Below are 21785 nucleotides of genomic sequence, written 5' to 3'. Positions count from 1 at the left end.
GAATAATAAAGGATGTGTGTCTGAGGTCAGGGCATCTATCTCATGGGAGGGCATATTTTTGCATAGGAATTTTAATCTGCCAAACCTGCCCCATTCCCACATACCAACACAGAGCTAGATGTGCTGTGTCTGCTTTGCTGCTTGCCCTGGACTGACAGGGTTTTTGTTTGCTGCTTTTGGGTGTTTGAGAGTAAACAAATTGCAAGTCCTGTGTCAGTGCAAATGTTCCAGCAGCAGCACTACATCTGTCCCCTGGTCCTTTTAGACCCCTGATAATCCAAACTATTGTCTCTCTTGTGTGTTATCTGAATAGGAAAGTTATCACCCATTGTCTTCAGTGGCTTGTTGACCACGGGGCTGGTCACATCCCATGCTACTCTTTAGAGCTACTGGTAGAAAAGTTTAACTGAGGAGATTTGCAGTCCAAACAGTTTCTTCAGTTTCAGTGTGCAGAGACAAATTTATAATTTTATTTCTATGATAGCACGTCATTGTCCTAAGTTATAACAGTGTGCCTGGGTAGCCTCACCTCACCCCATACTCCATATAACTCTGCATTTCATTCCCACATCAGCAGGAGGAAATTGCTCTACAAGAGTGGCTGCAATGGAGAGACTGGCCCTGCAAGGATTTGCAGCTGCCATGCATGCACGCAGCAGGCACTGCCTAAATCTTAGCAGAGTTTGGAGCAAGTTTTCTCCCAAATGCCTGTGCTTGGGGGAGGGGGCTATGTGTATGCACAGGCCTTTCTGCATTACCCTACAGCTTTTGCAGTGGGATCTTTCATCAGAGGTCCAGTTTGTTCTCTCGATAACTGTAGGAAAAACTGTGCAGTCACATGGCCACACCTGCAAGCAGTGAGACCAGTATTGCAAACTGCAGGACATGGTTATACTCAGCACTGCTGGAGCCTTGCCAGTCTGTAAGGGTGCCATAAACGAACCTCTCTCTCTCTCAAAAAAAAAAAAAAGCCAATCTGGTCTGTGTTGATTTAGCTTGTGTTGAAGATATCTACTACAGAGGTGCTGAGACAAGAGCCACTTTCAAAAAATGAGCATGGGGACCAAAGCCAAGAGTTTTTGAATGACTGGTGATCTGTGGTACCTTGCTATTGTGTGCTCATTGGGTCCTTCTCTTGTGTCCCCAGCATTCAAGACCTTTCAGTCTCTCTGAGACACGCATTGTGTATGGCAGAACCAAAGTCAGAGTCATTAGACCTCTTTTTTGAAAATAAAAGTGGTGCTGGCCAGTAACCTTTGCCTTGCTCTGTGTGGTGGAGGGCTTGTGTGTTCCTGTGTTGCTTATTTAACAGTGCAGCTCTCAGCAGCTATTGGTGCTATCTGACAGGGTGTCTGACATCTGTATCCCAGTGGAGAAATGCAACATGAGCATTGTCAGGACTGTTTGGCTTCGATGCAACAGACAGCTGTCATGAACAGTTCTACCTGCCATGCAGGGCACATAGCAAATGGTCATGGTCATGGTTTATCATTGTCACCTACCCTTTTTTCAGATGGTATGCAGTCTGAAGGGCAGCTTGTTATGGCTTGAGAAAGCAATGCATCTAAAACCCTTATAAATACTTCCTTTTATTTTAACAAATAAGATTACAGCTTAGACTCTAATAGAGTCTGTACACCCAAGCTGTGTTATTCTGCTCTGCAAGGAGCAGCAATTGTTTCTTCTTGTCATGTAACTTATGACTGCCTCAATTGTCTTATCAGAATATTTCCAAGGAATTAGTTGATCATTACAACACAGGACACATTTTTTCCTCGGTTGAAAGCTTTTTCCTTTATTTATGATGTTATCTTCCTTGGCAATTTCTACATTTTATTCTCAAGGTGAGAAATTAATTTCTAAATTTGTAAGCCTTCCTTTTTCTTTGGTGTTGGTTCTTTTTTTTTTTTTTTTTTTTTTTCCTCTGCTTGGCATCAGCTCCAGAAGTAGGAAGGCAGCTTCTTCAGTTGAAAGAAATAAATATATCACTCCAGGAAAGAGCAAGCCAAATCTGAAAGCTGTTCCTGTAAAACTAATTTTGATCTCAGCCCTGCTTCCTGTCTAAAGATTTTTCTCTTTCAGTGGAGACCATGAAATGTCACATTCATTATTTTTGTTCAGAGCATGCTGAAAACATCTTTCAGCTCTAGAGACTCCCTCTTAGGAGCGTGTTCTAAGGGATGAGAACCACAAGTTACAGCAAAGTTTCAGTTCTCTGTATTTTTAAGCAATATTATTCTGAAGAACAACAATATTGAGTGTGCTGCTATGGTGTAGTAGGCTGTGATTAATTAGACACAGATTCAATATCTTTGTGTGTGCAAAACTACTAGAGTGAGGCCAAAACCAGGATAACCTTCCAGGTTTCCCTCAGATAATGCAGGCTTTGTTTTTCTTTGCATGGTGAGATCCTGCAGCTGTGCAGGATTCACGAGGGAAATTCCATCTGTAATCAGACCAACTATTCTCTCTTAATCCAGTCAATTACAGAAATTTGGGATGGACCACGTAAAGGTTCTGTGGCAGGAGCACCACTGCACCAGTGAAGGTGGGTAGAGACAAACCTATGAGGTCTGTAGGAAGGTGGCATGTATACAGTCGTACACAGACACACAGATCCTGCTGATCTTGGGTTGTCCATAAACTCTCAGTGTTTTGGTTCAGCAACAGGCCCTGCAATATTCAGTCCAATGTGAGGGATGTTTAGGCTCAGACAATCAGTATTCAGTTGACTTCAGGTGCTTTAGCCTGGGTGGCTTAGCAAGGGTGGAGAGCTGGCCTAGACTGGCCTCCCCTTCAATCCTCTTCTGCCTCGTTAATCCCAGCCGGCATTTGGTAGCAGGTCTGTGCTACCTCCCTGTATGAGCTGGTCCAGGTCTCTCAGCAGAAAGTGGCTCACTGTTTTCCCAGGGTTGCTTTTTAGCTACGTGTGCTCACAGGACCACTGAGCACCAGAGCCCATTCAAAGTGAATGTCAAGAGTGGGGATGGGAGCAGAGCAGGACACAGCGCTCAGGACAACTCACTGCTCCCTGGTACTTTACCGTGTGGTTGCAGATGCTGGGTTTCCAGGGTTGCTGAGATCCCTTCCTTGTCTCTCTGTGACTGGAGTGGTTGGGGGTGAATCAGTTTGAGCACACAAATTGCAAAGTGTTACAGATGTTACCAGAGCCAGATGTCCACCTGATCACTAGCATATAGGTGTGGTGCTCAAGCAGGTTAAACTCAATCATGTAAGGGAGGCATACAGCCTTTGTGTGCAGATGTTGCAAGACATGCTGGCTTCTCCAAAGGGGTTTGAGTGTTGATTTATGCTTAGCACAAAGCTGCCCAATATTCACCAGTGGGAAAGGACAAGTCCTGGGGCTGGTGTGCGCTAGAGCTCCTCCTACCAGCTGTGGTGTCTGATGTGAGGCTGTGCAAGAGGGCCATATGCATTTGATGTCCATTGTTGAGGGGGCCTCATGGCTTGTTAAAAGCTGTAGGGAGAAGAGACTTGAACAACCACCTCTTGCAGCATGTGAGCAGCTTGTGTGCAGGAAGTGGGAGATGTGGCTTCTCTTATTCAGAGTGGGTTCAAGCTTGCACTTCTCAGTTCCTTGAGGAGCACGTTAGCTGCCAGGCTGTGCCATGAACATCCTTCTGCCTGCTGGGGAAGGCTGGCCGAGTGCAGTCAGCAGGCAGGAGCCTGCTGCAGGCGACACAAGTAGGGCGAGCATGGGGAATCCAGAGGGATGGCAGGTTTCTCATAAGCTTTGAGAATTGTTTCTGCTGTGATGGTCCATTGTAAGTAGACAGGTGAGTGGTCCTGGAGGAGAAGCTTCTCAGTTGGGAAACTTCTTAGTAACATGTAGACAGTGAAGAACAACTTCATCTTTGCTTGAAAGAGACAAAATGGAGTTACTCAGACTTCTTAGGAGCCAACTAATAAAGAGGTACTTCTGGGGTTGTGTTTTTTCAAACAGACTGTCTGGAAGGAGCTTGGTCCTCCATTTCTCCCTAGTGGTTACAGGAGCACAGCTGTAGGCACCTATATTCACTCAGATAAACTCTACAGTGCTGAACTCAGGCAGGAAGTTTCACCAGCTCTGAGTATTGACCTCCCTGTGCTCAGAACCGGCTCTATGACTCTCTCTATGAGAATCTACACTGAAATGTAATTTTCTTGTCTTGCCAAACTGTTCTTCCTATTGCTAACTCAGAGTGCAGGAGCCTGGAGGAGTTGTTACCAATCTGTGGTTTGAATTCAGCATCTGTTCTGTGTTGTCATGCTTCTTTCCTAGGCATGAGGCCAAGGCTGGTGTTTGTTGTCCAGGAGGTTGTGGGACCTGCCTGTACATGAAAGGCTTTGCTAAGGCTTCCAGTTCCTTTCTTCATAGACATGGCTGTTGCAACAGTACATGAAAATGCATTTTTTTAATTTTTTTTTTTTTTACAGGGCAGAAAGTATCTCTCAGTATGAATTATAGCACTTTTTGTTGAACCTAAGTGCTTTGTATTCCTGCCTGTGTCTCCCTGAACCCAACACAAGTATTCAGGTGGCTGGGTGCAGCACCACAGATGTCACAAAGGGGTTGGTCCGTGGACTTCATAGAATAGAATAGTTCAGTTGTGAAGGGACATACAAAGATTATCAAGTCAAACTGCCTGACCACTTCAGGGCTAATCAAAAGTTAAAGCATGTTATTGAGGGCATTATCCAAATGCCTCTTGAACACTGACAGGCATGGGGCATCAACCACCTCCCCAGGAATCCTGTGCCTGTGTCTGACCACCCTCACAGTAAAGACATTTTTCCTAATATCGAGTCTGAACCTCCTCTGGCACTGCTTTGTGCCATTCCCGCATAACCTGTCAGGGAGAAGAGACTGGCACCTTCGTCTCCATCTCTCCTCCTTAGCGAGTTGTAGTGGTCACCTACTTAGCCCCCTTTTCTCCAGACTAGACAAACCAAGTGTCCTCAGCCTCTCATCATAGGACATTCCTTCCAATCCTTTTACCAGCTTTGTTTCCATCCTCTGGACACTCCCAAGTATCTTAACATCACTTCTATATTGTGGAGCCCAGAACCGTACAGAATATTCAAGGTGAGACCACAACAATGCACCTTCATGCAGGGCTTCAGGAGTGAAGTGAAGTGGTGCAGATGGTGAGGCACACTGGCATGGGCAAGCTGCTGGCAGAGGTGATGTCCTAGAAGCTTGCTTTTTTGTGTTTCCAGGAGGGCGTTTCCATTGCTCCTAGATTAGCTGTATCAAAAACTGTGCTACAATAATCTTTTCTTTTTCTGCTCTCCACAGGGTAGTAGCTTGCTATCAGGAAACTTTTGGCCCTGTATGTCACATCGATTCTAAGTTCAAAATAGAGTATTTTTCACTGAAACACATGATTTCAGGCCTTAAGAATCCCATCTGAAGCAGTGAGATATAATTGCAAGACTCATTAGATCTTTCATGCTTTGTCTACATTAAGCTTTTGCAATCCCCAGCTTCACGCTACCTCAACTGCAAATATGACTGTGGTTCATGTGCAAAAGTTACTAGCAGTTCATGTGAAAAGGGTTGATAGTCTAGGAATTACTACTCGTTGAGGTAATTTTGTCCAGGTTACATGAGAGCAAAGGTGGTGCTGAGAAAAGGTTAAGGTGATGTGAGAGTAAGGCTGGAGAGTGGGTGCCTTGCTGGGGTGCTGGGCTGGACAAGGAAACAGGCAACTCTGTATTTCAGCCTCGTACAGAAACCCTCAGATGTTGCAAGCATGTATGTGCTGTGCAGCCTAAGGGCTTTGGCAGAGACCACTTTGTACAAATCCAAGGTCATTGATCTGCAAAATTCTTTGAATAATACAGCACAGGCTTGGATCTGGGATCATACCAACCTCAATCTGAGTTTTTACCAGGTCTCTTTAAACAAGGGCCTTGTATCTATCTCTCTCACTCAAGTACATTCATTTTTACTGGCATTTTTAAAGGCCATTATTTAAGTGGGGTGGGGAAGGTCTACTGGATCACTCCGGAAGCTTTTCTGCTTCATGATTCAGACTGGATTGAAGAAATCCTCTCACATTTGGCTTGTGGACGCAGAATTGACTGAACGCAAATGAAAAATGACTGATCTCAGAAGTTATTGATAAATAAAACTGAACCTAGGCCTTTCACATCCCTTTGTAAATGTCCTGGTTTGTGTCTCTGCAGGGAGATATTACTGGTTTGATGGTCGTTAAAAGTCTTGTACTTTTTCTTAAATATCAGGATTAAGGAGAGGTAAATCCCATATGCTGGTGGTCTCTGGGGCCTTATTCCTAATTGCTGTCAGTCTAAATGGTTGATTTTACAGTTGAATCCATTTTATTCCTCATAAATTATTCCCCAGAGGACAGAAATGAGGTACTGTTAAGCAGTTTCTCAATAATCACACCACTTAAGCATCAGAGTCCTGTGGAAGAAAATGATTTGTGATAATGTTATTAAAGTCCGTGTTATGCATGCAGTCAAAAAAGATTACATAGTCCCCACCCTAGTTCTTTAACTTTCAGCTCCAAGTTCTAGCATTTTCTAAGTAGCATTTTCTTATATTAGATTTTGTTTTCTTTTCAGTACGTAATCTCATACTTGAGATAATATTTCCATTTTAAAAACAACTGCATATATTCCAAGTCACCTCAGGCAACGTCAGCATAGTGTCATCATTGAAAACAGCTACTCAGGGAACATATGTATATCTCATACTGTAGTCACAGGCTCACTCCTCTGCTTCATTCAAGTCTCAATAATACCTTCATTATTTCTGAAAAACAGTTATCTGGTCTTTTTTTAAGGATGTCCAAACTTGAGTATTCTCTACAGGCTGAACCTGCAATTTAAATCCATTTTTATCCTACTTATGATTAAGAGGAAAATAAACCATTATTTTTCTTTTTTCAGCAGCTTTGTGACTTATCTGAGACACTCCACTCTTGCTTGTTCCGTCTCTATATTAAAAATCTTTTGCTCTTCCTTTCAGGTCATTTTTTCCAGATCTCTGATTTTTACTCTCTTTTGGACTACCCAATTTGTTCATATCTTAAAGAGTGAAGCTCAGAACTTGGCACATAATCCAGTTTACCAGGTTCATGTCTCTAAAGCTGCTGTTTTCTCTTCCATCCCAATAAGATGTTTGTCTTTCGAGTAGAGTGTACCACTGTTGGCACCTCTGCAGTCCCACTTTTACCTTGGGGCTAGTGTTCACACACATAATCAGGTTGGTTTAACAGATATAACTGTGACAAAGTGGTGTAAGCTTTTAATTAAATCCTTATTTCCTTCTCAGAGTTCTTTAAAAAATGTTAAATAATTTATTCCATTTTTTTGTTCTAGAAATTGGAATTAGACTGGCTGTTCCATGACTCCATCTCCTTCTTTTCCAATTTCTTCAAGTGAGACACTCTGTTTTGCCTTTTCTGTGTTGCCAGAACTTTCCCTCCCTGATCTTCCACAGATTCCCAGAGATGATTAGCAAAGGCTCTCATACTTATGAGCCAGTTTTTTAAAAGTCTTAGGATGAATTATTCAGTATCAGTATTCTGTGTCTTCCTTCCCTGTTGCAGGCGAAGATTTTAACTCTTTGTTGCTAGTATTAACTGTGACAACCACTTGATCACAGATGATTTTTTCATTAGCAGATGACTTTGTTGTTGAAGATACTGAACACGATCATCCATGGGTAGCTTTCGTTCTCTGCTGTACAGCAAGTGGTTCCTTTACTTGGTCTTCCTCTTAATACTACTGCATTTATAGAACATTTCCTGTTACTGTTAATGCTTTTTTTTCTTTTTCTGATTTTATCTAATATTACATCCACATTTCTTTAGTTGTTGTAAGAGTAACTGTCAGCTTATTTTCCATCTAAAAGCAGTCTCAGAGGTTCCTTTCCTTACATGCATAGCACCAAGCACAAAGGGTTCCCAGTCCCAGTAATTCTGGTGCTACCATATAATAACCAGTAAATACCAGTGCTGCAGTAAAATGCACTGTGGACAAAAGAGGAAGATGTATATTGAAATTCTGAAATCCTTAAACAAGAATAACTTGCTGGATGTAGAACAACTAAGTAGATAGATTTGCTTTGCCTGCTTTGCGAGCCAGTGAGGCTTGGTGATAAATCTTGAGTAAGCAATGCATTGTAGTGTCTGGACATTGTGGAAATGCATCCTTGCTGAAGGATAGTCTTGGGGGTAAGAGGCCAGCCTTCTTCCAAATGTGTATATTCAGTTCATGATTCTGCAGTGAGCTTTATATGCAATGGCAATTGTCAGCCATTTTTTTCTAACAAGTTCCTCTATCCTTTTTGCTGCATAAATTAGATTGAGGTGAAGCAAAAATGCATCCTCATAGACATATGATTGGAGGCTTGAAGTATGGAAAAGTCCAGAAGGGAATGGGGTGTCTAGAGGGAAATATGGCAATTTTAAAATGAGGAGATAATTAATTTCCTCTAAATCAGCATTAGTAGAGAAGGGGAATGACTGAGCAAAGGGGGAGTGGGGGGGAGGTGGCTCAGTGATGCTCATGATGTTCTTCTGAGGCTGTTCTCAGTTACAGGGTGGGGCAAATTACAATTCATCAATGACTTTTTCCAGGGATTTCCCTCCCACTGGCTCTTTTATGCACTGTTTTCTTGTACTTGCATTTTTCCAAGATGAATATCATCTTGTTATTTCCTGTCCATATTGCTGCCTGCTCCACTTTTCTGTGTGCGTCTGTTCTGGCTGCAGCTGATCAGCTCCGATTGACGGCTCTCACTGTTCTGGACCTGCTTGGCTGCAGCAGCTTCCTGGTGCTTTCTTTTAGGTCTGCCTTTGTCATCCTTGGTATCTGCAGCCCTTCCCCCTGTCTGCAGTGTGCTGGGTTAAATTTTATTCTCATAAATGGGCCATCCCAGGACTAAATGAGTTTTTACAAGTGTGGTTACCCAGGTATTCTTCTCAGATGAAATGCTTGTACTGTGCAGTTTCATTAAAAAGAGGTCTGAGCTCCCTTTGGTGTGCGAACAGATGGGAGCAGTAGCTCTGAGGACAAGAAACTCTGTGGTTTCTCAAATGCTTCAAGGTATGCTGCTAACTACGAAGTAAACATGAACAGACCCTTTCATGTCAGCATTAGTGGTATGTCAGAGATAAGAGGCATCCATGTTGTCAAAGGTTGCCCAGTCTATTAAGATTGTGGCTCACTTTATAGCCCTGTGTATGTGGCATGTGGGAGAGACCCAGGTGTCCTCTTCCAAATCAGAAAGGCCAATCTACACAGGAGAGACGGAGGGGGACAGCAGCCACAGAGCACACTGCACTGCCGAGGCCTCTGCGCATCAGCCCAGTCCTTGCTAGAGCTGCAGAGGCCAAGTCTGTGTGGTGGGGCTGGGGGGGGATGTGTGGCTCTTGCCCGGCAGCCAGATCCTGTGCTGCTTTATGTGTAAAGGGACATCTTCAGAGGCAGCTGATGCTGCTGTGTTACTTGCACGTCACATTTGCACTTTTTCCAATATGTGTATTGGGAAAGAAGCTTTTAGGTGAATATAACATCCTCTGATGCCAGTCAGCCTCTCCACCTGTGCTGGTGTGTCCAGACTGCCTCACGGGAGGTGGAAAGGCAGCCAAGCAGAGGTGCTTGTGGTCATGCTCAGCACATCCTGCCATGAGCACCCTCTGATGTTACTGAGACTGGTGGGGAAGGAGGGCTTTGCTCTAGTGACATCTTTGTTCTCCACTGGGGTGGAAAGTCCCATGCTTGCCCCTCTTCAAGAAGGGTCTCCTTAAAAAAACACTGGGAATGCTGCAAAGGCGCATGCCACCAGGGCTGTCCTTGCAGGAAGTGCCTGCTGAGCCTGGCAGGACACCCTTATCCCAGCTGCAAGGGGCAGCAGGTGTTGTCTACCTCACCATGGAGCCCCAAAGCCCCAGCCCTCCCCTTACTGCCCTTGTCCCCTGGCATGCGGCCACCACAGGCCCCTCACACCAGCCCTGCTCCCAGCCAACTCCCACCCAGACTGGCACAGCTCCATGCGGTGTCTCCCCTCCTAAGTGGCCTCTGGCTGGCTGCAGCGGCTTGGTGGCAGGCAGGCCGTGGGGTCATGGCGGAATCATGGCTCTGACTGGGGGCACTGGCTGGGGCTGCTGCAGCCTGGCTTGGCCTTGGCAAGTGCTGGGAATGGCCTTCTCTTCTTGCTTTTTGTTTGTTTGCTCATTTATGAAGAATTATACCATTCGATAGCAGCAAAAAATAACAGCTAAATGTCATGTCTGTCTTCATATGCTTTACTGCAGTTACCGGCAACAACAGTTACATTCCCTTCGCCTGAGAGGGATTATGAGGGAGTGCACAGAAATGTGCATCTGGCAGCACTTTGTATCTTGTCTATTCAATTGTTTTTTCTGCATCTGAGTTTCCCTAAGTTTTGGTTATGGAAGGCCATCTAATGCAGGGAATAGCAGGTAGGAACTGCATAAGAGATTTCCTCTGCAAGGAAGCACCATTCAAAAGAAGTTAAGGACAATTGTAAATAAAAAGTCCTGTCCAGGCTGCATGCAAAAGTAGCTGGGGCTCTGTTTGGGGATCCTGACCTACCACAGCACCAGGGAGAAGCAAATTTCATTTTAAAGTGCAGGAAAATGTAGCAGCAATATGCCCAAGTCTTAATAGCTGTGCTTAAGGCCTGGGGCCAGGAACAGAATCTGAATCAACTATTCCAATTTTGTTTTAATTGCATAGATTTTGAGATAATATTTATAATAAAAACATCTTATTAGAGATGCAGATCAACATAAGGTTCTCTGGGACCTGGTCCCAACATTCTTCCTAACAGTGGGCGGGTTTTTAAAGTCTTTTAAAAAGTAATTAAAGAAAAATATCAACAACTAACCAACATTATCCTTTGGACAATCTCAGAATATCGTTTCATTAACTTCTTTTGAGAAGGAGAATGCACCAGCTCTGGAAATCTCAGCAGAAACTCTACTATGTTGTTTTTACTTCCTTTTCTATCTTGCAGATAGGTTATTCATGTGTTCCAGAATATTTTTGTAAATATCCATTCCTGGCAAATGACAGCAGCAGGGGTAGATGGTCCCGTGCCTTAGCTTTGCTGTGTGTGTATGTGTGCACATGGGAGAGCGTTTAGCTCTAGCACATAATCTTAGAGAGGATCCCTTCCTAAAAGAACAGACACTAGTTCTTAGTTGTTAAGAAGTTTATTTTGTCTGGGAAACTGCAGAGCACAGCAGTAGAGTCATGCTTGTTAAAAAACAAAACAAAACAAAAAAAACCAGCGTTGTCTGAGAAATGAAGCACATAAAGCCATGCCCTGACACAACCCCTTTGTAAGTGGTGTATGTTTGTCATGTTACGTTGTATAAGTACATTGTACCCTTGAGAGAACAAATTTCTTGCACAATGATTTGTAGATTTTTCATAGATTTTTCATTATTATTTTGGTTTTACTCATAATTTTTTCTTTTTGCACCTTGTGCATTGCTGGAGTGGAAGAGTGTTCCAGCTTCTGTGCAATCCACACAAAAGCAAGCGACTCTTCATTGCTAATAGCTACTGTGGTGACACTACATTCATGTTGTACTCCTGTGAGATGCTGGAAGCCTGTAATCTGACTTGGAGAGGGGATGTTTTGCTGCTGGGGGCAGTTTTTTTATTGTGTTACTGCAGTAGCTGATACTGGGTTTTGTTCACCTGACTGCTGTGCTCAGGGTCAGATGGAGTGCTGCAGGAGGAGGGGATGCTTACAATTCCTAGGATCGATGGAGCTGTAACAGAGCTGATGGACAGGTCAGCAACCAGCTGGGCAGCCCACAGGGAACTGGCAGGAGGCAGGGGCTGCCCTCCTGCTTGGGCCTCAAGGTGGGGGGTTTCTAGGTGCAGAAACCAGTCAGGTGGAGGCGGTGGAGGTTTCTCTACCACATCTTCTTTCTGTTTTTGTTTCTGTTCAAGTTCTGTGTTTTTTTTTTTTCTTCCTATTTAAACAGTTACTTCTTCTCATTTGTCTTCAGATAAAACAAGGCATCTATTTTCAGAAGTAGTGTGGCATTGTTTGGGGACAGTCATAGGAGGTAGTATGGCACATCCTTACCAAGGCCATGGTGGCTTGGGGCTGCCTTCTAGTTCTAAGTGCATGCATTTTGCAGTTCATCACAACATCTTGTGAAATATCTGACTATGGAACTGCATCTAATCTGAACTCATCCATGCTTTTTGGCTCTGATTGGACAGACTGGGCATATCCCTGCATGCAGGTGAGCGTGGGAGACTCAGAGCTTCGTTCTGGGCTGATGAGAGTGTGTTCTATCAGTGCATATGGAAGAGGGAGCTTAGCCAGGCTGAACTTCCCTGCAACGTAAGGACTGCAGGTCCTGTATAAAAACATTTGGCATCATTCCCAGATATTTTTTCAAAACCAGCTGTACTCACAGGATCCTAGGAGCACAGAAAGCAGTTGTGCTGCCATGTCCTTTGCTGGTGCTCAAGCCTGTTGTGGATATTTCTCTGCCTGCCTTTTCTGTGCTGCAGAATTAGGGCATAGGGCATTGCTGATACCAGAACTCTGCAGGGCTGTGAGAGTCACGGGCACGCTGAGTTAAGCAGTGCAGGGAGAGGGGACAGACTGTAAATTTAAATCGTTCTGGGAAATTTATTATTTTTTTTTTAACTGCTTCTAGTCTCCATCCCCAGTGTAGAGCACCTGGAGCATGCAGTGTTGAGCTGCCTCTTGAGCGTCAGATTGTCTTCCTGGTATGGCATGCTCTGCAGTTACTCAGAGGGGGATCTGTCATTTCCAACTGTAGACAAGCAACAACACTGCAGCTGGCCTGACCTGGCCTTGTGACTGTCTAGGCATATGCGGGGTGACTCTTACAGTACAAGGTTGTGTCCAACAATGGGCCTGTTGTCCCTGGCTGCCCAGGACAACAAAGTCCTTCAGAGCACTTGGCCCTGGTGCTCTGCCTTGTACGAAATGCTTATGTCAGGGATGGAGCTGGAATATCCCTCTGGAGCACAGCAAGTGGAGGAGGGTGCCACGTGCTGAGCCACGCTGGGCTTCTGGCTCCTCCTGGGCTGCCCATGTCATGTCCAGCCCAGAGCTCATGAAATGCTGGCGATGCCTTAGCCCCAGGCTTTCATCTTTTCCTACCCATTCCCACACTGAAAACTGTGGTGCAATAACCCTTTCCTGGGGAAGTCTTAGAATCTAGGCAAGCCAGCTCATGCCAGCCAGTGGCAGAGCTCTGTCTCAATTCCTATTGAGATAATAGGCCTGCATTTCAGTAAGCTCACGTCAAAGTTTGTAAGCCAATTGTATGTGGGAGCATGCAGAGCTTTGGCATAGAGATGGGACCCTGTCAGCTGCCATCAGCTCTGTATCTCTTGAGAAATCAGCTTTGTCCCAGCTGGACACATCCTGTTATTTTGACAGCATGGTGGGAAGACATCATGGCTTAATTTCCTAATAACAGAAAGGTAGCAACACAGAGCGCTCAATATGCTGCATGTTGGTGACCCAAGCTGGCTGTGTACTAACATATAAACTGTTTACAGACCTCCATAGCCCATATTGGCTCTGCTAGCTAGCAAATTAGATGTCAGGTATTAACTCTGAACAGCAAAAAACAATACTGCTGAAAACAAGAGGAGCGGGAGAGTACTAACTACTTTATTTCTATTTGGGAAGAAGAAAAAGGAGTAGAGATGTTTCAGATAAACTCCTTGACTGTTATGGGATAACAGACTGCTCGGAGGGATTGCTTCACATTTGAGGGAGGCAGTTTGACACAGCTGTGTTTGGGAGTGAGTGCGAGGTACCACTTCAGTCCTTCCTGGCATTTTTGCTCTTGCCTTTAATTTCTGCATGGCATGTATGTGTATTGACTTCCTGTGGAGCCTCGTGGGGATGCCAAGATCTTTCTGTTTTCTCTTCAGAACCTGGTGCCTTTGAATGGACATGGTGTGTGAAGTCTTTTCTTAAACTTGTTGCTGCAGAGCTGGGCTTCTGCAGGATGGAATGAATGCAAGGTGATGGTCCTCCATTTTCCTGGGGCAGTAACAGGGGTCAGGCACATGTGAGGTATCTCTCTTCATCATTGCTCAGCTTTGTTTTGAACTGGGATTATTCCACCTCAGCTAACTGTCCTCCACATCATCAGCTGGAAACCCCACACCAGAGGCTGGGAAGTTTATGTGCACTCTGTCAGGGGCTGCTGAGTCTGTTTGACCAACAGAGGTGAGGCTGCCAAAGCTACATACCTCTAGGTGCAGGCAGCAGTGAGGCTAAGCAGTAGGTATACAACACTAATGGACACATACAGTATTTAAATACGTATACATATAGCCAGCCGCACAGATCCAGACAGACAGAAACATTCAGCACTCACACAAACAGCACCAATAATCTCATCCTTTCCCCCATGTAGCTGAACAAGATAAAGGTCTATTAGTAGGGAATACATACATATATGTAATGTGAAGCCTTCCTGTAACTGGCCTGAGGCAGTCTGTCCAGGAGCTGGCAGTCTACTTGGGAGATGAGCCATGGATCCTTTCAACTCACACACAGAGACACACACGAGCAAATGGGTCTCAGCCAATTCCCAGAACTTAGGGTCTGTGGAAGAGACCAGGACTGGACCTTTTGGTCCCTCTAGTAGCCAACTCAAATAGCCTCTGGTCTCTCCAGTAGCTCGTCCAGACTTACGGCTGTTTTGATACCTGGGTAGTTTAGCTTGATAAGCACACACATGATACAGTGGTACTCCCATGTCTTCAGTTGCTGGCGCTCCAGATGTACTTGCCCTTGTGACTCATGGTCCCCACTCCAGTTGCTGGCATTAATTTGTACATGCACACTGAATGGAGAGCCCCATGTCCAGGATAACAGTTAGGAAAGGAGATTAATAAAAAGACAGGACAGACTACAGTGATCAGATGCAGGGCATGAACAGACAAATGTAGTGACTGGTCACCTGTTTACATGCAGCTAACACCTTTCATCCTCTTACGCCTCTATTTTCCTGCACTAGTTCCTCCCCAAACCACCTGAATTCCCCCCTTCACCTACCTTTGTTTCTTCTCCTAAATATCCCAAGTCTTGCACAATCCCAACAATCCCAAGGTATGCTTCGCTTGCATCCCATAATGAATCCTGTACCCCTGTAGGCAGTACCACTTTGTAAGATGTTCTACAGAGCGTTTCCCTTTACTCACTGTGATAGTTTTCACTCCAGACAATGGGGCTTATTGCTGTCCTGTACAGGGGAGGAGCCGTGCAAGGGTGCTCTGTTTGTCTTATTTGGTTGTTGGGGTTCCCCACCTGTCATTGTCCCTCCGTTGCTGTTGCTGTTCCTCTCTGCCCCCTTGTGTGTGTGTAACTGAACCCTTCATCACAGCAGTCTGCCTGGTAGACACCTCCTTGGCCATTTGTGTGTTCAGCCTCCCCAGGCCGCACCACCCAGGAGTGCCAGCTCTTGCTGCTGCCTGTGGTGACCACCCGCAGCTTCTTTCCCATCCTGCTTCATTGTGGCCATCACCTTTTCATGCACAGCTCAGCTCAATAACACTAACCAGGAGGAAGTACTCAAAGAGAACAGGACATATTTGTCCATTAAATGAGTTTTCATCCATTAGCACAAGAAAGAAAAACAGTAGACCATTTATTTTCCTAGGGGTGATTTTTGAGCTCTCTGTGGGTATATTCATTATAGCTGTAGGAATACATGAGCAACGGTAGCTGTGGTTACCATGCTCTGGACAGGCTTTCTCATTCAATGCAGACACCATTCCTATCTGGCTGTTCAGTGCCTGCCATGAGGGTGGTACTTCGTTTCCCCTTTCTTGGTTGCTAGTTCAGTACCAGGACTCTACAACTTTGTCAAATAGTGCTAAATACTGTCACAGAGTGGTGCTCACAGTGGCTGTGAGCACACTGAAAAGGAAGCATAGGAAAGTGATTAACTTGCTTGGGAGTGTGATGAGAGCTCAGGCAGAGCAGCCAGCAGCCAGGCTGTCATCCTTTGCAAACTGTGCTCACCCTCCTGCCACACCTGCTGTTCTCCAGATCAGAAGCCATCACAAACCTTTTATTCTCTTCTGTGCTAGCTACCCTCCCTAAATCTGGGCCCCACTCCCATGCTCTTTTCCCACACTGAATCTCCCCCATGCCCCATCTTTCTTATCCTTCCTACTTCTTACATCTACCTAGGGAGGTTCAGGTTGGAGATTAGGAGAAATTTATTCTCAGAAAGGGTAGTCAAGCATTGGAACGGGTTGCTCAGGGAGGTGGTGGAGTCACTGTCCCTGGGAGTGTTTAAGGTATGGTTGGACTTGGTAGTTAGGGACATGGTTTAATGGGTGACATTGGTGGTAGGGGGATGGTTGGACCAGATGATCTTGGATGTCTTTTCCAACCTTAATGATCCTAATCTTAATGATACCCAGCTTCATTCTCTTCAGTCAGCAAATTTATAGTTGTTGCCAAGTACCTTCTTGAACTGCTGCTTTGCAGGGGAGTGACCCCTGTGTGCAGCAGGATCTGGACCAGACTTGGTGCCATGGGCCTCATGAGACAGGCTCAGCTGCAGCTCACTGCTGTGGCTTCTTCTGGTTTGGCCTCTTATGTGACTTTGTGCACCAGATGCACGTTGAGAAGGAAGGGAGAAGACTGAGCTGCACTGGAGTGACTTGGCTTTATCAACTCTGGCTTGACAGCCCCTGTTTTGAAAGTGTCTAGGAGGGGTTCATGGACCATAGCATTTCACTTCCCACCTGTTTTGGTCTCTCACATAGCACCAAGCCACAAAACATCACGCAGCCTGTGTGCCCAGGTCATATATCCTTCAGAAACAGTTTGCTTTTCTCAAGTGTAGGGTGTTGGCAGAGGCGAGTATACCAGTCCCAGAAGACAAATTGCCTGCAAGCACAGTGCTCTTCAGTGGATCTTAGCTTAAAGCAGAGTTCTGGGCACAACTGTACCACATCCAGGGACCGGGGTGGGAGAGGAGAGGAATTCTGGCAGCTGTGGGTCTGGCTGGGAGAGCAAGCCCACAGTGATGGAAGATAGTACTGGACTTCAGAGCCAAATGGGAAATGGGTGTGCAGAGCTTTAGGAGAGTTCACCCAGAGCGGAAAGCTGTCCACAGGAACTCACTCCGTGGTCCTCCAGTGGAGTGTCACAGTTGTATGGGGTTGGTGGGAAGGTGATGGAGAGCTCATCTGAGGAAACAGCAGCTGCACAGAGATGCTGATATTTTTTAGGAGGACAAGGGATCAAGAAGAGTTTAGGGTGGCATGGAGGAGAGTTATCAGGGCAAGGGATTTTTTTGAGAAGAGAAAAATGAGAGCTGTCCTGTTAGACTGACATGTGGGGTATGTACACGGCTCCAATCTGGTGACACAAGAAACACTGAGATGCCCTAGCACTTGGTACAGGCAAAAGGACTTTTTCTCTTCAAAAGTGGGTGGTGTTACAGAAGGTGACCAAGGATGAGGCATGGTATCCTGTTGTGGTTTAACCCGGCTGGCAGCTAAACACCACACAGCCGTTCGCTCACCCTCCCCCCTCCCTCTCTGGGATGGGGGAGAGAAACGGGAAAGTGAAGCCGGTGAGTTGAGATAAAGACAGTTTATTAAGACAGGAATATAATAATATAAGGAATATAAGGAATATAATAATAACAATAATAATAATAATAGTGATAATGATAATAGTATTAACAATAATAATGTGTAAGAAAACAAGTGATGCACAATGCAATTGCTCACCACCCGCTGACCGATGCCCAGCCTATTCCCGAGCAGCCGGCCCCCCCCACCCCGGCCAGCCACCCCTATATATTGTTTAGCATGACGTCAGATGGTATGGAATACCCCTTTGGCCAGTTTGGGTCAGCTGTCCTGGGTCTGTCCCCTCCCAGCTCCTGCTGCACCCCCAGCCTGCTGGCTGGCAGGACAGAGCGAGAAGCCGAAAAGTCCTTGGCCTGGTGTAAACACTGCTCTGCAACAATTAAAACATCAGCATGTTATCAGCACTCTTCTCATCCTAATCCAAAACATAGCGCCCTACCAGCTACTATGAGGGAAAATTAACTCTGTCCTAACTGGAACCAGGACAGATATCCACCCCTTATTCCGTACCATTTATGTCATGCTCAGGTTACACTCTGTCCAATACATTCTAATTAATCACCATTTTCATCTATGATATGTAGCAATTATGGTAGTGATGACATACAGTATTATATAATAATTAACATACTACAATTCAACTCATGGGCTATTCTCACCCAGTATCAAATCCCCTTGAGGTACACACCGGACTTCCCCATTCTTTTGCATTACCCACCAAGTGCATCCAGGTCCCTGAGCAAAAGCAATTCCACGAATGGGTTTGCCTTTTCCTGTGGCAGGAGTAGCCCAGACTGTTTTACCCAGCATGTTTCTTACGTGCACTACAGGAACTTTATCCCCTTCTACAGTGCGTAACAGGTTTGATTGGGCAGGTCCAGCTCGGTTGGCAGATCCCCTGGTATTGACTAACCAGGTGGCCTTTGCCAAATGTGTATCCCAATTTTTGAATGTCCCAGCACCCATTGCTTTCAGTGTAGTCTTCAACAGTCCGTTATATCGTTCAACTTTTCCAGAGGCTGGTGCATGATAGGGGATGTGATACACCCACTCAATACCATGTTCTTCATGACATATCCAAAGAAGAAGAGGGCCATCAGCTGGGCTGCAGGGTCGGGGGGGGGTGTGTGGGCGGGGAGGCAGTGGCCATGTCTGCACTGCAATCTCTCTTGAGTTTCTGCTGCAGAAACGGTGTCTGCAGGACCACCCAGGGAGGGCAACTTATCCCCAGTAGCCCTGTGCTGTTAGATTCAGCTGAACTAGGAGTTGTGTTGGTTGCCATAACAACTGGGAGAGCTCATATGACCCGTTCCACTTTCTAAATATAAATCTGTTTCACACAGTGTACGTGACACCATGGAAACCAAATGTTGAGCAAGAAAGATTGCATAAAAATGAACAAAACACGGGATGACTCAACGTACTAGAGAGAGAGATTGTGGGTAATGCTGGAGGGATTCAGAGGTGCACCGGATATTTCCCTTTACCAGGGCATGAGTTAGTGTGTCTGTGCCTGTGCCGAGCCTGAGGAGGCTGTATGGGGCACTTCCTAGTGCTGGGATCTTCATGTCCAACTCAGGATAGATACAGATCTCAATGTAAGCATTGCTGCTGCTGAGTGTTTTCTGTGGACTTGTCACACTAGCAGTCCTGTTTACAGCATCAGTTGCCTTCAAACACAGACCCTAGCTCTTTGGCTTCACCATATCGACCTTATTTCTGCTTCACACCCTCGAGTAGACACATACATTTGCCAAGTTTGGTATTTATGAAAACTGCAGTTAGACAGAAGTATCAGCTCACTAGTGTCATTACAGGGCAAGCTTTTCCCCCCAGAGGACAGGGGACTGTTGAGATGCACGCTTATGTTGTGGCAGCTTTTCTCTGCTGTGTACCTGCATTGCTTCTTGCAGTTTCCACTGGATTTTTTCTGTCTATTCTCCGTTACCAGTGGTACTCCAACACCAGGCAGGACATTGCAGGGGAGCTGCTTAACATGGCTTTGTAGCTTTTCTTTCTACTTTGACACTGCAGCAGAAGTGCAGTGTGACTCCAAGCAAGTGGCGACAGCAGGTAACACTGCATTTAATTCTTACCTTTCTCAAAGCTAGAGTCATCCTCTTGATTTGCTTTGAGGCTGGGTGCTCTGTTGTAATAAGACCATAAAATCATAGAATAATTTAAATTGAAAGGGACTTTTAGAGGCCTTTGGTCCAGCCCTTTTGGAGGTCTTTGATCAGATTGCTCAGGGCCCGCATTTGTGGTTTTGGGATTGTTTTGTCTTACCTTGGGTTGTGTGTTTGGGAGAACCACTGGGCTGTACTCTGCCAGAGTGCAAACACATCTCCAGAGAGCTCAGGCTTTTAAGTGCACAGATGTTTCCTCCCTTGGATCCGTCTCTGAAGGGGAAAGGGGATTTCCTGCAGTTTGAAAATGGGAAGTGATTTTCCTCTGTTAAGCAAGGCTGAACTCAGGGGGTCACTCAGCATAGGATGGACTGATGTGTATGGGCCCTTCATTCTCTGTTTCCTCTCTTAGCTGCATAAAACCCCTCTTCATTTTCTTCTTTTCCACTACTGGGAGTGGATCAGATTGCCCCACAGTCTGCAAAGGAACAGGGTGAGTTGTGCTGCTGCTAACTTGATCAAGAAGAGAAAGAAAAGTAAAACAAAGCAGTCAGAAAGTCAGAAGAGCTGGGCAGAGGAGGCATTGCCACTGCCAGTGTATCATTGCCTCCCTGCTGGACCTGCATGCCCTCTTCTGAGCTGGCAGACCTAAACAGCAAGTAGCTAGGGCTTCCACATGCAGGCCATGACTGGTGGTCTTTTTTGTGTGGAGCCTCTGGGATGTCTAACCCACTTCTCATTCTCTTCAGGAATGCTTCTAAGCAATATGTGTGTAACAGCAGAGAAAGCCATGAAACAGTGTGTTTCATGGTCAAGACTGCAGCTTCTGAGTAGGTTGTGATGCTTTGGGGTGGCTGCTCTGACATCCCTAATCCAATGCCTGTGAATGCTGCGGGAATGTGTAGTGGACAGATTCATGTGCTGTGCCTTAAAAAGCACATCCTTCTGCCTCTTTGTCAGTGCTGTAGTCCTGGGTTAGGTGGGTTGACCCAATAGATCTGCTCTTATTTCTTATGCTCACCTTTGCTAGCTCTCTGGTACGTGCTTTGGTGTTGAATAGCTCCAGTGCCCACTCTGCTTTGGGCTTCCTTTTGTATTTGCTGCAAATTTCTGGTTCCTCTTTGTTGTGCATACACCAGAAGACTCCTGTCCCTGTGCTTCTGCAGACAACAAATGAAAACCATTGCTTCCATTGCTTGTCGTGAGGCGTGGGCGGGTGGCTCTTGTCTACCATTGCATGTATCCCTGCTGTATGGACTTCTGATTCTAGAAAATCTTGTAGGAGGGAAGTGCTTGTGTTCTTGGTTTTTAATGTTTTGAGAGATACTGGGTCTCTTTTCTAGGCTCCAAATACAGATGCAGAAGGATTTTACTGGGTTCACACATTCCCCTCTCTACTCACATTGTTCACATTTCCTGTTTCCTCTATGGTGTGTTGCAGACATCCTTTTCAGGTCCAAATCTGCCTGTCCACCACCATGTAGAGGCTGGTGACACTCCCAGAAATGACACTGAGGGGAGTGGCCTAAGTGTTTCTCTTAGCTCAAATGCACTGTGGGAGTTGCAAGATTTGAAAGCCAGAAGGGATTGCTGGTCCACTCAGCCGGAGCTTCTGCACAGCCACCTCAAGGGGATTCAGGGTTCCATCTTTTTTCTCTGATTGGAATAGAGCAGATCTAGAAAGAGGCACTTAATCTTGATGGAGGAACTACAAGAAGTGAACAGCCTCCTGGTAAGCCATTCCAGTTGACAATTATCTTAATGACCGAAAGATTCTTTTCAATCTGAGCCTGTCTAGTTGCAAGTTCCAGTAATTATCAGCTGTTCTGTCTTCGTCTGCAGGTTCATAACGCTCTCTGCTAAAAATGAAACCTCTTCTCTGTGTAGATTGTCCTCTGTTATGATTTACAGTTCTCTTAAACTAACATGGCAATAATTCTCCTAAAAATAGTAACAAGAGATCAAAGTAATAGCACAGTCCTGCCAAGCTGTTCAAGGAAGAGGCGTGCA

General features: G+C 45.5%; 1 protein-coding gene across 5 annotated transcripts in view; it reads left to right on the top strand.

The window, feature by feature from the left end:
- GAS7 (growth arrest specific 7) overlaps positions 1-21785 on the top strand; it is a 112712-nt gene that overhangs the window by 16508 nt on the left and 74419 nt on the right. For 2 of the 5 annotated variants that reach the window (XM_083805227.1, XM_083805226.1), the window contains exon 1: positions 18847-21507. The exons of the other annotated variants lie outside the window; for them this stretch is intronic. In XM_083805227.1, coding sequence (XP_083661353.1) covers positions 21475-21507 — 33 coding nt within the window. In that variant the 5' untranslated portion in view covers positions 18847-21474. Of the gene's footprint in view, positions 1-18846; positions 21508-21785 lie in introns of those variants that run through there. 5 annotated transcript variants of the gene reach the window in all.

The sequence above is a fragment of the Anser anser genome, assembly GCF_964211835.1.
Source record: "Anser anser genome assembly, chromosome: 19".
In the NCBI taxonomy this organism is placed as follows: Eukaryota; Metazoa; Chordata; class Aves; order Anseriformes; family Anatidae; genus Anser; species Anser anser.
Note: the sequence above shows the minus strand (reverse complement) of the source record. Positions and strands in the feature narration are given on the sequence as shown.